Genomic DNA, 15,753 nt, shown 5'->3' with positions numbered 1-15,753 from the left:
GACAGCTGGGAACTCGGAAAAAGGTGGAATCATGACGTTAGTGTTCTTCAGGTTGAAGCTCTAGAAAGAAGCCTGAGTTCCCGACTTGGAACTCCGAGTTGGATGACAGTTTAAAACGTATTTTCCCAGTCGGATTTAGTTTTTTTCAGAGTTCCTAGTTGTCAAATCAAATCAAACTTTATATGTCACATACACATGGTTAACAGATGTTAATGTGAGTGTAGCGAAATGCTTGTGCTTCTAGTTCCGACAGTGCGGTAATATCTAACAAGTAACCTAACAATTCCCCAACAACTACCTAATACACACAAATTGAAAGGGGTGAATGAGAATATGTACATGTAAGTATATGGATGAGCGATGGCTGAGCGGCATAGGCAAGGTGCAATAGATAGTATAAAATATGGTATATAGATGTGATATGAGTAAGGTAAGATATGTAAACATTATTAAAATGGCATTATTTAGAGTGGCATTGTATAAAGTGACTAGTGATCCATTTATTAAAGTGGCCAGTGATTGGGTCTCAATGTAGGCAGCAGCCTCTCTGAGTTAGTGATTGCTGTTTAGCAGTCAGATAGAAACTGTTTTCTGTTTTCTACTTTCAGATAGAAACTGTTTTTCAGTCTCTCGGTCCCAGCTTTGATGCACCTGTACTTACTTCGCCTTCTGGATGGTAGCGGGGTGAACAGGCAGTGGCTCGGGTGGTTGATGTCCTTGATGATCTTTTTGGCCTTCCTGTGACATCGACTGCTGTAGGTGTCATGGAGGGAAGGGAATTTGCTCCCGGTAATGCGTTGTGCAGACTGCACCACCCTCTGGAGAGCCTTGTGGTTGAGGGCGGTGCAGTTTCCGTACCAGGCTGTGATACAGCCCGACAGGATGCTCTCGATTCTGCATCTGTAAAAGTTTGTCAGGGTTTTGGGTGACAAGCCGAATTTCTTTAGCCTCCTGAGGTTGAAGAGGAGCTGTTGCGCCTTCTTCACCACACTGTTTGTATGGGTGGACCAATTCAGTTTGTCTGTGATGTGTATGCCGAGGAACTTTAAACTTTACACCTTCTCCACTACTGTCCCTTTGATGTGGATAGGGGGGAGCTTTTCCCTGAAGTCCATGACCATATCCTTTGTTTTGTTGTCACTCCAAAAGGTCTCAGTTACATTACAAATGGTCCTTTTGTTAGATACATTTCTTCCTTATACCCATAAAAACTCAGTTTAGCTGGTGGCTTCAGTCAATAATCCACTCGGTTTCACTCCGTCAAAATGTATACAAAATGAATCCCAAACGTTACCAATAAATGTATCCAAACAAGTCAATCAACGTTTATCATCAGTCCTTGGGTACCCTAATACGCAAATAAGCAATAACATTTAAGACGGAGAGTTGTTATTGTCTTTACCGGAGATAAACAAAAAGAACGCGCTCTCTTGGCCATGCGCTTACAGCCCAAATGGGAGCCACTTAGAAAAACTACAACTTCTCCCTCATTTTTTTCCAAACAAACAGCCTGAAACTCTTTCTAAAGACTGTTAGGCTTCTAGTGGAAGCCCTAGGAACTGCAATCGGGGACGATTTTGCCCTATTATAAAAGTGCCAGGCATTGAAATCAGTAGTATGCTGAATTCTTTTTCTTTTTATGGTTTGTCCTCAGGGTTTCGCCTGCCATTTCAGTTCTGTTATACTCACAGACATTATTTTAACAGTTTTAGAAATTAAAGTGTTTTCTATCCAAATCTACCAATTATATGCATATTTTAGCTTCTGGGCCTGAGTGGCAGGCAGTTTACTTTGGGCATACTTTTCATCCGGACATCAGAATACCGCCCCCTATCCCAAAGAAGTTAAGAGGTTGCTGTCAAACAGGCTGCTTATAATGCATAAGTGACTCTTTGGCTCAATCTGATCCTAATGCACACTCACTTGTCTGTTGCTTTTACAGAGCAAACGCTGACATGTGTCTCAGCCAATCATTAACTAGGTCTGGAAAGGTGTGTGAGATAAGGCTGCAGTTAGAGTGTCGTTGAGGTGGGCCCCTCTGGCCCCCTTCCCAGACGCTTCATCCCTCTTCAACTGTTGTCCTTACATAAAGGTTGAATTCCACCACCAGTGGACAGTGACATCCTATAATAAATTAACCCTCACTTTTAATGACCGTCCAATACATTACCAATACTGAGTGGGGCAATTCAAAGTGCAATGATATGTTATCTACCTGCTTTCAAGAGGGGTTGGTGCATGAAAGGAGAGAGCTCTGCTGTTTGTTGACGGTGTCAGATGGTGATAGATGATATCCGACAACACTACAACAATGTCTGGAGCAGCTATAACATGCAGGCAGTTTTCTGCAAGTGAATAAGTGACTGGACTCAAAGGTCAACTGAACACAGCAGCAACATGAGAGATTACGATGGAATCACAGCTTTCTTGGGAACATGGGGACCCTTTCAGCGGACAATCTTCTTGGCATTGGCCATCAGTATCCTGCCCAATGGGTTTACTGGTATTTATATAGTGTTTGTAGGTGATACACCACCACATGAATGCTATGTTCCTGAGGAATATAATATCAGTGAGATGTGGAGAAATGTGACCATCCCAATGGAGACAATAAATGGTGCATCGCAGCATAGCTCTTGCTCAAGGCTCAAAGTGGAGACAGTTAGAAACTACTCTATCCTAAATATCATTCCAAATGTGGATGTCAACGTGAGTGAAATTGAGCTGGAAAGTTGCTTGGACGGTTGGAAATACAGCAAAGACGTCTACCAGTCAACATTCGTCACCGAGGTGAGAAATGTATTGCAAATCAATGCAAACATTATAAGCTATTCCCAAAGACCAAAACAATTCTGTGATAAAAAGAGTGAAAAACAAATACGTGAATGATGAACTTTAATACATGCTTACACAAACACTTTGGATTGCACTGTTGGGTTACCCAAACCCTTACAACAAATTGCAGTTACAGTACATTGCAGTTGTTGTAGTTGTACTGCTATTACTGCATCCAGAAACAAACCTGTTTTACTTTGCTGTCTAGTGTCGTACTTTAGCATTTCACCCGAGTTTGTTTTGCAGTTATAGTGCAATTACTGCTGTTTAAAATAGCACTAACTGCAGTTTCACTTTTTGTAAAAGGAGAGAAAGGGCATTTCTGTAATTTAGGAAATATGTGTATTTTTCAGTGGGATGTGGTGTGTGATAATGCATACAAAGTTCCCTTGACCACTTCAATTCACTACTTTGGTGCGCTGGTGGGAACATTCATCTCTGGCCAGCTGTCTGACAGGTCTGTAATGTATACTGTGTATGTCAGTCCTGATAGAGAATCATCTCAGACAATGTGACCTTACATATTTTTCATCAACAGGTTTGGAAGAAAGCCAGCACTCTTTACTATGATGATAATCCAGAGTGTGGCAACTTTCGCACAAATATTCTCCCCAAACTGGCAGGCATTCACTATTTTTTTCTTCTTTGTTGGTGCTGGATCAGTCTCAAACTACGTCATAGCGTATGTTCTTGGTAGGTTCAAAATAAGCATAACTTTTATCTACAGTATTTCTTGCACATTTGGTAAATTTACTGAACTTGCATATCTGGTCTTCAGGGACAGAAATACTGAGCCCTGGAGCTCGTGTGGTATTCTCCGCTCTTGGAGTGTTCCTGAGCTCTGCCATTGGCTACATGTTCATGCCGGCTGTGGCATACTTCATCCGTGATTGGAGGTGGTTGCTGGTTCCCATGACAGGCTCTGGAATAATATACTTCCCACTATGGTGGTAAGCATAATGAATCCCCACAGGAATGTGTTTGCCGCAAAACCTTCTACTATTGTTACGAATCCCTTTTGGCCCGACAGTCTAGGGGGGATGGTAATGAGACCCGTAACATAACTCATGCAAATTATTATTGTGACAAAGTAAAAGTGTGAATGAAATCTACCGTCAAACTCCAGGTTTATTTATAAACAAACGGTAATGGGGGGGGAGCAGGAAAAGGGGCTGAGCTGGACCCAAGGAATGAAACAATAAATATACAAAAACACCACTAAGCTAGACTAGCCTACTTTAACAACAGCTAACTAACTAACCAAAAATACAGCGGGTGGTCCGCCCAGTTCTAACTAGTGTATTTAACAAAGTTTACCTACGGGTAGTGTATGCCCATGGGCGACTTGTCTTGTTTCCCCCTTTTCCCACCAGCAACAAACAAATACCATAACCAAAACAATACTCACAGGGGATGACAAAGTGTTATGGAGGTGCTCAAACAAAAGAGAGGTTAAGACACAAAGCGAGAGTGAAACACAGAGACCTACAGACATGGCATTTACAGAGAGATTGAGCTCTAGAGCAAACAAATGATGGGGTTTTTAAACCATGGGGAAGGAACTGTGATAGGGTAGGAAATAGGAGGAGGTGTGTCTTCTGATTGATGATTGATTGTTGTCTGATTGGGGAGTGATGATCTTCACCTGTGAGGGGAGAAGGAGAGAAAAGAAACACACACACAGGATACACACACAGGATAACTGTATCCGTAACACTCCCACCTTTAAAAGAGCAACCCTGGGGGGGAATTGCGACCACAGTATTAATGAATACTCACAACAAAGCAACAACCTTGCAAAACATACAAAAATCATCATTTACACATGAGACAAAGCATCTGCCAACACATTATCAGAACCCTTTTTGTGACGGATCTCCAAATTATAATTTTGTACAATCAGCGCCCAACGCATAAGGCGCTGGTTCTGGTTGTACATTCGGTGGAGAAAAACTAAGGGGTTATGGTCAGTATACACAATCACTGGTAGGGCACTGGAACCAATGTATACTTCAAAGTATTGCAGAGCCAACAACAAAGCAAGAGCTTCTTGTTCTATTGTCGCATAGTTTGACATTTATTAAATTTACGTGAAAAATAACAAACGGGATGATCCACTCCACTCTTGTCCTGCTGCAGTAGAACAGCACCAGCACCTCTGGCACTAGCATCTACCTCAAGTTTGAACGGTTGTTCAAAATCTGGAGCAGCAAGTACAGGTGTACTACATAAGAGTGCTTTCGCTGATTCAAAAGCTATCTTGCAATCAGGGGACCACACAAATGGTCTTGCCGGACTAAGCAAATCGGTCAATGGAGCAACTACCGCAGATACATTTTTACAGAAGCTACGGTAGTAGCCAACCATCCCTAAAAAGCGGCATAGCACTCGTCTGGTGGTAAGTGCAGGGAATGCAGTTATAGCCAAGACCTTGGCATCAACAGGGCGCACCTGTCCATGGCCAACCTCTTTACCGAGATAGGTAACAGTAGCCTTCCCAAACTCGCACTTTGCCAAGTTCAGGGTTAGAGAAGCAGCTGCCAACCGTTCACATACTACCCTTAGCGAGTCAACATGATCTGACCACTCAGACGAATAAATCACTAGGTCATCAAGGTATGCACTACAATTAGGAACGCCAGCTAATACGGAGTTAACCAGTCGTTGGAAAGTGGCTGGTGCATTTCGCATCCCAAAAGCCATGACTGAGTACTGTAGGAAGTTGTCTGGGGTCACAAAGGCAGAAATCTCAGAAGCACGTGAAGTTAACGGAACCTGCCAGTAACCTTTTAAGAGGTCTAACTTAGTTGCATACTTAGCAGCACCAATAGTGTCGATACAGTCGTCCAGTCGGGGTAACGGGAACGAATCTGGCATTGTGACAGAATTTACCTTTCGATAATCCGTACATAACCTGGACGTACCATCAGGATTAGGAACTAGAATGCAAGGAGAACTCCAAGGGCTGGAACTTGGCGTAGCCAGGTCATTCTCCAACAAATATTTCACCTCATCCCTCATTATCTTCCTCTTGGAAGCGTTGATACGATATGGGTGTTGCTTGATAGGTGTAGCATTTCCAACATTAATGTCATGTTCCAACACATTTGTGCGAGTAGGAACGTCATTAAAGAGACATGGAAAACTGTGTAGTAGCCTCACAATATCATTGGCCTGTCCATCCGTTAAATGAACCAGACCGGATAGGATAGACAGCAGCATTTCTGAGTTGGGCAATCTAACACACTGCTGCTGAGTATTGCGCAACTCCAAGCCATCAACATCATCAATATGACATTCCACTATCATAGCAGTAGTAGCAGAGGAGACAGCAGTACCTTCCTCTGTTTTTGAACTCTCTAACTGTGTGATGGGTCGGGTGTGGTAAGCTTTCAACATGTTAATGTGACACACACGAGATTGGCGTTGTCTATCAGGAGTTTGAAGCACATAGTCAGTTTCACTTATTTTCTTTTCAATTAAATAAGGACCAGAGAAACGAGCTGACAGTGAAGATCCTGGAACAGGTAATAACACCAGTACTTGGTCACCTGGCTGTAGTGGACGAGAAACAGCCTCTTTATCATAGTGTCTTTTCATGCTCCTCTGTGAGGAAGACAGAGCTTCCTTTGCGAGAGCACAAGCTTGGTGTAGGCGCTCACGAAAGCGACTAACGTAGTCCAACACATTCTCATCTCTGGTACACAACTCTTGGGACAAGAACTGTTCTTTAAGGACTTTCATTGGTCCTCTCACTGTGTGACCAAACACCAGTTCAGCCAGGCTGAAACCTAGGGACTCCTGTACAGTTTCACAAGCAGCAAACAAAACTAGAGGAACTCCCTCATCCCAATCTTTCTCAGATTCCAAACAATATTTACGTAGCATAGACTTCAGTGTCTGATGCCATCTTTCAAGCGCACCCTGAGACTCTGGGTGATAGGCGCTTGACACACGGTGCGTAATTGACAAGGATTTTAACACCTGCTTGAAGAGCTTGGATAGGAAATTGGTACCTTGATCGCTTTGTACCACCTTAGGTAACCCGAATGTCGTGAAGAATTTTATTAAGGCTTTACTCACTACCGGGGCTGTAATCCTTCTCAGAGGAATGGCCTCGGGGTATCTTGTAGCCATACACATTATCGTTAACAAAAACTGGTTACCCGATTTTGTCTTCGGTAACGGTCCGACACAATCAACCACCACATGCTCGAATGGTTCACCTATGACAGGTATGGGACAAAGAGGAGCGGGAGGAATAACCTGATTTGGTTTTCCTGTTATCTGACATGTGTGGCATGTCCGACAGAACTGAGCCACATCTTGTTTTAAACCCGGCCAAAAGAAATGTCGAAGGATCCGATCATAAGTTTTTGTGATTCCTAAATGACCAGACCACTGGTGATCATGAGCAAGAGATAACACATTTTGTCGAAAGGCTGTAGGAATCACTATTTGGTAAACAGCATTCCAATCTCCATCCGCGTCAACATGGGATTTCCATTTACGCATGAGGAGATTACCATCAATGAAGTAAGCCACGTTCTTCTTCTTCACATCTTCCAATGAGACAACACTAGAAAAACATTTAGCAAGCTTGTCGTCAACCTTTTGGTTAGCAATCAGCTGTTCACGAGTGACTGGTAACTGTATTGCCTCAGCAATAAGTTCAAAGTTCTTTGATTCTTTCCTGGGCTGTTTGTCAGAGGTGATCAGCTTCTCAGAGGTATCACACAATCCATCTTCTTGATCAACCTCTTTGAAGAGAACAGTGTTTGACAAATCTATCACGTCACCCTCTTGTTGTGCCTGAGCACGAGTGACAGCACAAGCGGGGAACACATGTGGATAACTCTGTGCCAGCTCATTCGAGAGAGAGTGGTCACTTTTATCCAATACTTCCAATACGGGTACTACGTTTCCTCCGGCAATATCGTTACCCATTATAAAGGTCACACCTTTCACTGGCAACATAGGACGTACCCCCACTCTGAATATTCCACTGATTAACTCAGTGTACTTTCACAAAGTGCAATGGCACTGGGACAAAACCCATTTCAATACCCTGCACTAACACACTGGAACCACAGTATGTATCGTCAGATAAGGGCAACACATCAGACAATATAAACGACTGCGCCGCACCAGTATCTCGAAGGATTTTAACCGGTCGCTGAGACGCTTCGTCATTCGTTAGGGACACAAACCCCTCGAAAATGAATGGTTCATAACTGCGGTCGGGGACTGAGACTTTCAAACTACAATTACCCTGAGGCACCTGTTTTGTTGCAGACCTCACAACCGTACGAATTAGAGCAACACCTGTTGGCGGCTTGGCACGAAGAGGCATCCCTTGTTTGCGTTTAAGCAGGAAGCAATCATTAATCATATGTCCTACTTTATGACAATAGAAACAGGGACGCTCATTCTTCTGGCGTGCTTGATATACTACTGCTGGCCGACTAGGGCTAAAGGTAGGAAACTCAGTGGCTCTACTCGCAGTTTGAGCCGAAAACACTCTTGTGCGTCAACACAAACTCGTCTGCCAACACAGACGCTTCTGCCAGGGAGGATACTTTCTGTTCGTTTAGGTAAACTACAATGCGTTCGGGTAAGCAATTTTTAAACTCTTCCAACAAGATTAACTCCCGGAGAGAGTTGAAATCAGTTACCTTACTAGCAGCATGCCATTTATCAAACAGATTTCCCTTGTCTCTAGCAAATTCCACATAAGTCTTAGTAGAAGACTTTCTATGAGACCTAAATCTCTGTCGGTATGCCTCAGGCACAAGCTCATAGGCACGAAGAACAGTAGCTTTGACCACTTCATAATTCAAACTGTCCTCCAGAGGTAGCGCTGACAAAACCTCTTGGGCTTTACCAGTTAATTTACACTGAAGTAATAGACACCATACCTCTTCAGGCCATTTCAATGCTACGGCTATACACTCAAATACACAAAAATAGGAGTCAACCTCTGACTCTCTGAACAAAGGTACTAAGGCAATCTGCCTACTAATGTCAAACGTGTTTGAGGACACAGCAGGTGAGGACGGCTCACAAACAGGCACAGTACGAACGAAGGCTAGCCTTGCGGTCTCTGCCTCCAGTTCCATCTGGCGCATTTTGAACTCCAACTGCCTTTGTCCTCGTTCTTTTTCTGCCTCAATTTTACACATCTCCAACTGGAGAGTCTCGACTAATTTGGGCTCTCTCTTCCACCTCCAGTTGTAACTGTGCTATACGGACATCCCTCCTGGCATCACCATTTGACAGTGGGGAGAGTGGATCAAAACGGGACAATGTGGCTGGTGTTTTAGCCTCTCCCTCATTAGACACCAATGGGCTTACAGGAGCAGCAACATCCCTTACAGGGGTAGACTCAGGCAGCGGTAACACAAGCACCTGCTCTTCCAACAATACATTTAACACCAGCTTTTTAACCTCCGACTTAACTACATTCTGTGGAATCGATACTGAATAATGGTCAGCCAAGGTCATTAAATCAACTCTACGACATTTGTCAAAAACCTCCCACGAAGGGTTATCCAAAAAGGATTTCAAATCAAAAGTAGTCATTTTACACTACTTCACAAGTGCCAAAGAAAATAGCAAACACTAATGCTACTTCAGCTATGACGCTCAACACTGAACTACACCACTACAACAATTTACATGAGCGGCATGGGTGTCAGTTATGACAGATCCCGGACGAGCCCCCACTTATGTTACGAATCCCTTTTGGCCCGACAGTCTAGGGGGGATGGTAATGAGACCCGTAACATAACTCATGCAAATTATTATTGTGACAAAGTAAAAGTGTGAATGAAATAACCACGACAACAGAAATCTACCGTCAAACTCCAGGTTTATTTATAAACACACGGTAATGGGGGGGGAGCAGGAAAAGGGGCTGAGCTGGACCCAAGGAATGAAACAATATACAAAAACACCCCTAAGCTAGACTAGCCTACGTTAACAACAGCTAACTAACCAAAAATACAGCGGGTGGTCCGCCCAGTTCTAACTAGTGTATTTAACAAAGTTTACCTACGGGTAGTGTATGCCCATGGGCAACTTGTCTTGTTTCCCCCTTTTCCCACCAGCAACAAACAAACACCATAACCAAAACAATACTCACAGGGGATGACAAAGTGTTATGGAGGTGCTCAAACAAAAGAGAGGTTAAGACACAAAGCGAGAGTGAAACACAGAGACCTACAGACATGGCATTTACAGAGAGATTGAGCTCTAGAGCAAACAAATGATGGGGTTTTTAAACCATGGGGAAGGAACTGTGATAGGGTAGGAAATAGGAGGAGGTGTGTCTTCTGATTGATGATTGATTGTTGATTGACTGATTGGGGAGTGATGATCTTCACCTGTGAGGGGAGAAGGAGAGAAAAGAAACACACACACAGGATACACACACAGGATAACTGTATCCGTAACAACTATGCTAATGCTCTGTGTACTCTTCTTTTAGCGATGGTACTTCTTATCTCTGTCAAATACAAACATTAGCCCGATTTAACATAGGGCCTCAGTAACGTTTATATAACTGTGCATATGTATTGGTATAGGTTCATCCCAGAGTCTCCCAGATGGCTGCTCTCTCAGGGAAGAGTGGAGGAGGCTGAGGCCATACTGAGAGATGCTGCCAGGAGGAACAGAGTCACAGCACCAGAGGTCATCTTCACTCCCGCAGAGGTGAGCAAGCTTACTTAGCTACAGTTAGCTTGCATCATTTAATAAAATAAACCTTCCCAGGGATATGGAGTAACAAAAACCATATATAGAGGAATTACAAAAAAGTGCCTGTGTCTTTGATTCCCATGTAAAAATGTTAATATCTTTTTAGGCACCTATCCAGTTGAAGTCAAAGTCCTTTTTGCTGGTGCTGCAATACATAAACTGAATGAAGTTGATTAATAACCATTGTTAAATCATTTGAGAGACTAATGCATCCCTTCCTGTTTTATGGTATAATCCAGGTCATTCATCAGACAACTTGACCACTCACTCTGGCCTGACTCTAGTTTAGGTTTCTGAAGTGTTATTGTTTAACCAATGCAGTGTAGAACTGCAGAATAATGAAAGTGAGACGGTGGACTCTGTGCTTACGGCGATGAAGGAGAGACACGGGGAATAAAATACAGGGGCAATCTACTCTTAGCAATTTCATCCATTATGCATTTTGCTCTTCTGAATGGTGTATCCTAATGATGATCCTAATGATGACTTATCTCCAGGTAGAAGATGCTCTGGCCATGAAGGACAAGAAACACAACATTCTGGATGTCATGAGGAGCAGCAATATGCTTTCAATTATAATTCTGTGTTCCCTTCTGTGGTAAATCTTAGCATCTGTTAACACAAATCCTACACAATCTTAAAGGAAAACTCCCGCACCCAAAAACTTTTTTTTGGTATTTGTTTCATTAGTCCATTGTTGACAAAGTCCCAAAATGTTTTGCTTGTCAGCAATCAAGTTTTCATGATATGTAACTTTCAATATACAGAAATCCTCACATGATGCAATTTGCATCATATGATACAAAATGCAGCATCATATTATGCAAAATGCAAAGTACGGGATGACTTCTTTATTTTGAAAGTTACATATCTTGAAAACTTGATTGCTGACAAGAAAAATATTTTGGGACTTTGTCAACAATGGACTAATGAAACAAATACCAAAAATGTTTTGAGTGGAATTGTCATTTAATGACTGAATATTACTTTGAATTTTACTTTGTTTGTGGCTGTTCATCTACAGTTGAAGTTGGAAGTTTACATACACCTTAGCCAAATACATTTAAACTCAGTTTTTCACTATTCCTGACATTTAACCCTAGTAAAAATTCCCTGTTTTAGGTCAGCACTTTACTTTAAGAATGTGAAATGTCAGAATAATAGTAGAGAGAATTATTTATTTCAGCTTTTATTTCTTTCATCACATTCCCAGTGGGCTAGAAGTTTACATACACTCAATTAGTATTTGGTAGCATTGCCTTTTAAATTGTTTAACTTGGGTCAAATGTTTCGAGTAGCCTTCCACAAGCTTCCCACAATGAATTGGGTGAATTTTGGCCCATTCCCCCCACAGAGCTGGTGTAACCGAGTCAGGTTTGTAGGCCTCCTTGCTCGCACACGATTTTTCAGTTATGCCCACACTTTCTATGGGATTGAGGTCAGGACTTTGTGATGGTCACTCCAATACTTTGACTTTGTTGTCCTTAAGCCATTTTGACACAACTTTGGAAGTATGCTTGGGGTCATTGTCCATTTGGAAGACCCATTTGCGACCAAGCTTTAACTTCCTGACTGATGTCTTGAGATGTTGCTTCAATATATACACATAATTTTCTTCCCTCATGATGCCATCTATTTTATGAAGTGCACCAGTCCCTCCTGCAGCAAAGCACCCCCACAACATGAGGCTGCCACCCCCGTGCTTCATGGTTGGGATGGTGTTCTTCGGCTTGCAAGCTTCCACCTTTTTCCAAACATAACCATGGTCATTATGGCCAAACAGTTCTATTTTTGTTTCATTAGACCAGAGGACATTTCTCCAAAAACTATGATCTTTGTCCCCATGTGCAGTGGCAAACCATAGTCTGGCTTTTTTATGCCGGTTTTGGAGCAATGACTTCTTCCTTGCTGAGCGGCCTTTCAGGTTACATCGATATAGGACTCGTTTTACTGTGGATATAGATACTTTTGTACCTGTTTCCCCCAGTATCTTCACAATGTCCTTGTTCTGGGATTGATTTGCACTTTTCACACCAAAGTATGTTCATCTCTAGGAGACGCATCTCTTTCCTGAGCGGAATGATGGCTGCGTGGTCCCATGGTGTTTATACTTGCATACTATTGTTTGTACAGATGAACGTGGTACCTTCAGGCGTTTGGAAATTTCTCCCAAGGATGAACCAGACTTGTGGAGGTCTTTGCTGATTTATTTTGATTTTCCCATGTCAAGCAAAGAGGCACTGCGTTTGAAGGTAGGCCTTGAAATACATCCACAGGTACACCTCCAATGGACTATGTCAATTAGCCTATCAGAAGCTTCAAAAGCCATGACATCATTTTCGTGAATTTTCCAAGCTGTTTAAAGGCACAGTCAACTTAGTGTATGTAAACTTCTGACCCACTGGAATTGTGATACAGTGAATTATAAGTGAAATAATCTGTCTGTAAATAATTGTTGCAAAAATGACTTGTCATGCACAAAGTAGATGTCCTAACCGACTTGCCAAAACTATAGTTTGTTAATAAGAAATTTGTGGAGTGGTTGAAAAACTAGTTTTAATGACTCCAACCTAAGTTTATGTAAACTTCCGACTTCAACTGTAATTCATTCAACTTTGTATATTTGATTTCCCTCTGCAGGATTATTATCACATGTGGCTACTTCGCCCTGATTTTGAACACTTCCAACCTCAGTGGAAATCCGTATATCAACTGCTTCCTGTCTGGAGCTGCAGAAGTGCCAGCCTATTTCATTGCCCTGTTGCTGCTCAGATACTGTCCCAGACAGTTTTGCCAGTCCTCCACTCTCTTCCTAGGGGGAGCTGTTATTCTCTCCATTAACATGGTCCCAACAGGTAAAATTCATTGACCGTCTCAGAGGGAGACCTCATTTGCAGATTTTTATAAACATCACCTAATTTACACCTGGTTGTCCCTCTATGTTTCAGACCTCCCAGGAGTGGCGATCTTCCTGGAGATGGTGGGGAAGTTTGGCATCACGGCAGCATTCTGTGTAGTGTACGCAGTCACGTCGGAGCTCTTCCCCACTGTGGTGAGAAACATGGCCATGGGGACGTGCTCCATGGCAGCACGCATCGGAACCATCATCTCACCCTTCATCATCTACCTCGGTAAGACCAATCAATCAGTTAATTAATCAATCATCAATGTCAATATTGGACTGTTAAAGTATATATATCCAATCTTGTAAGACCTGGATCACTACCCATTTCTTTGTTCAGTAGAGATGAACAAGATTGAGTGGATGTATTCGACAATGTCCCTCACTGTTAATTTGGTTTTCTGATGTTCAGACCTCTCCCTTGATATTGAAAATGTCTGTTTTATTTATTTGCAGGAAATTACTACAAGTATCTACCATACATATTGATTGGTAGCCTTGCAATACTTGGGGGTCTGTTCTGCTTCATTTTACCTGAGAGTTACGGCAAGGTTTTGCCAGAGACCATCGAACAGATGCAGCATATCAAAGGGTGAGTTTGACTGTCCGTCCGTCTCTACGTACATTCCTCCATCCATCTTGATGAAGAATTGTTTCAAACATGTGTTTTAATCTTTTCTACAGGTGTCGATGCAACACAGACCAAGACACAGAAAACTTAGATAGCAAATCAGAGTATAGGAAGGAATCTAAATTGTAAATCTTGTACTTCTAAGCTAACATATGGAATTGTTTGTACATGGCCATACCATGGATCATTTAACTATTTGATTTTAAATTTTAGGACCCATTTAGGTATGAATGAATATACTGTCTATAAAAAAGTTAGTTGATAAAATATTGAAATTTGGCCTTAACTACTCTAACCCATAGAAACACATTGAATAACACATTCATAAATGGCAAAAAAGACAGTCAAAAAATAAAAAATAAGGAATAAGGTTTTGAAGTGTTTGTCCTAAATCTAGGAGATATAAGAAAGTTCAGGAAATATATATATTTTTTACAAATACTTCCATTCATTTGTATGGGTTACCTTAGTCCCGTGACACTTATGGGGGTCGTAAAAAAAAACAGAGAACACCATCATGTTCATGAGATTCCCCTTGCCACAGTCCTACAGTATAAGCTTGTAGCCCAAATGGATCATACGCTGCAGACAGAAGTTGGCACATCAGCATTACCAAATTCAGATGAGTCATGTGGAGCTTTTGGGGGTCACAGAGAAAGATGGAGAACCATTGTGTTTGTGAGACGTTTTCGTGAGAAGACCGATTTTCAGGATGTATCAAGGTCTGACAAACACTGCTGTAGCTCAGCCACCTTCCTCTGCAGATGCGGAAGGACAACATAGCCTGATGTTGTGGATTGAGAAACAACCCAATGCAAAATACATACAGTATCTCTAGCATACACTGACAGATTTTGATGGGGATTATTATGTAACTTCGATTGATGCACAGGTGCGTCAAAAGAATGTTAAGGATTTTTATATGAATGTACTGTACACCTAAACATCATACAACCAGCAGGCAAAACAAATGGTGAAGTTACAAAACTTATCACAGCATTTGGACATTAATCGTGAAGAGGTTAAAAGATAAAGACAAGTTCCTCTTGAATTAATGTGGATGCCTGGCTAAGACAAGATAACTACATAACTCTTGAGTTATGCATGAAGAGTCCCATAACCTTGTAGCACTATTGTTAGAGAGTGGTAAAGATAAAGATTTTGTTCGGGCGCCAGGCAGGTATTAACCCTGCCGAAAGGAAAAGATTTGGATAGATAGAGTAGCACTACCACAGACACACATCAGCAGAAGAGACTGCCTTGAGTGTAGCTTGTTTGCCAGATAGCCAGTGGAGAGAAAAGATAAGACACACCATATGAAACACACATCACAGCACAGGGGTAACCCAACCAATAATACCTCATACAATAATAATGGCAGAGAAATTTAACGGCAACTTCCTAGAAACAATTTACAATAAAGAACTCAGTTATCAACATGAGAGGATTTGCAATAATCTGTATTACCTCCCAGTGGAGGAGTACAGAGGGTTTGAATGGGGGGAGAGGGTGTGGGTGTTCATAGACAAAACCAAGGCTTTAATTTAAATGCCCAAAATCTTCTCAGCCACATGTCAATAGTACCACATCGCATCAATACAGTTCAAATAACAATACACAATAAACT

The 15,753-nt window shown here is 42.0% G+C and overlaps 1 protein-coding gene across 1 annotated transcript; it reads left to right on the top strand.

The window, feature by feature from the left end:
* Positions 1–2,234: 2,234 nt before the first annotated feature.
* Positions 2,235–14,488, top strand: LOC112228251 (solute carrier family 22 member 4-like). The gene is made up of 10 exons (XM_024393414.1): positions 2,235–2,790; positions 3,189–3,292; positions 3,374–3,528; positions 3,614–3,785; positions 10,422–10,548; positions 11,091–11,191; positions 13,234–13,448; positions 13,542–13,724; positions 13,952–14,087; positions 14,180–14,488. Exons 1-10 carry the CDS (start codon positions 2,398–2,400, stop codon positions 14,253–14,255), a joined length of 1,662 nt encoding a protein of 553 aa, XP_024249182.1. The 5' UTR covers positions 2,235–2,397; the 3' UTR covers positions 14,256–14,488.
* The last annotated feature ends 1,265 nt before the right edge of the window (positions 14,489–15,753 follow it).

This window comes from Oncorhynchus tshawytscha, linkage group LG30, assembly GCF_018296145.1.
Source record: "Oncorhynchus tshawytscha isolate Ot180627B linkage group LG30, Otsh_v2.0, whole genome shotgun sequence".
NCBI lineage: Eukaryota > Metazoa > Chordata > Actinopteri > Salmoniformes > Salmonidae > Oncorhynchus > Oncorhynchus tshawytscha.
The sequence above is the reverse complement of the archived record's forward strand: the minus strand, read 5'-3'. Positions and strand labels throughout refer to the sequence as shown.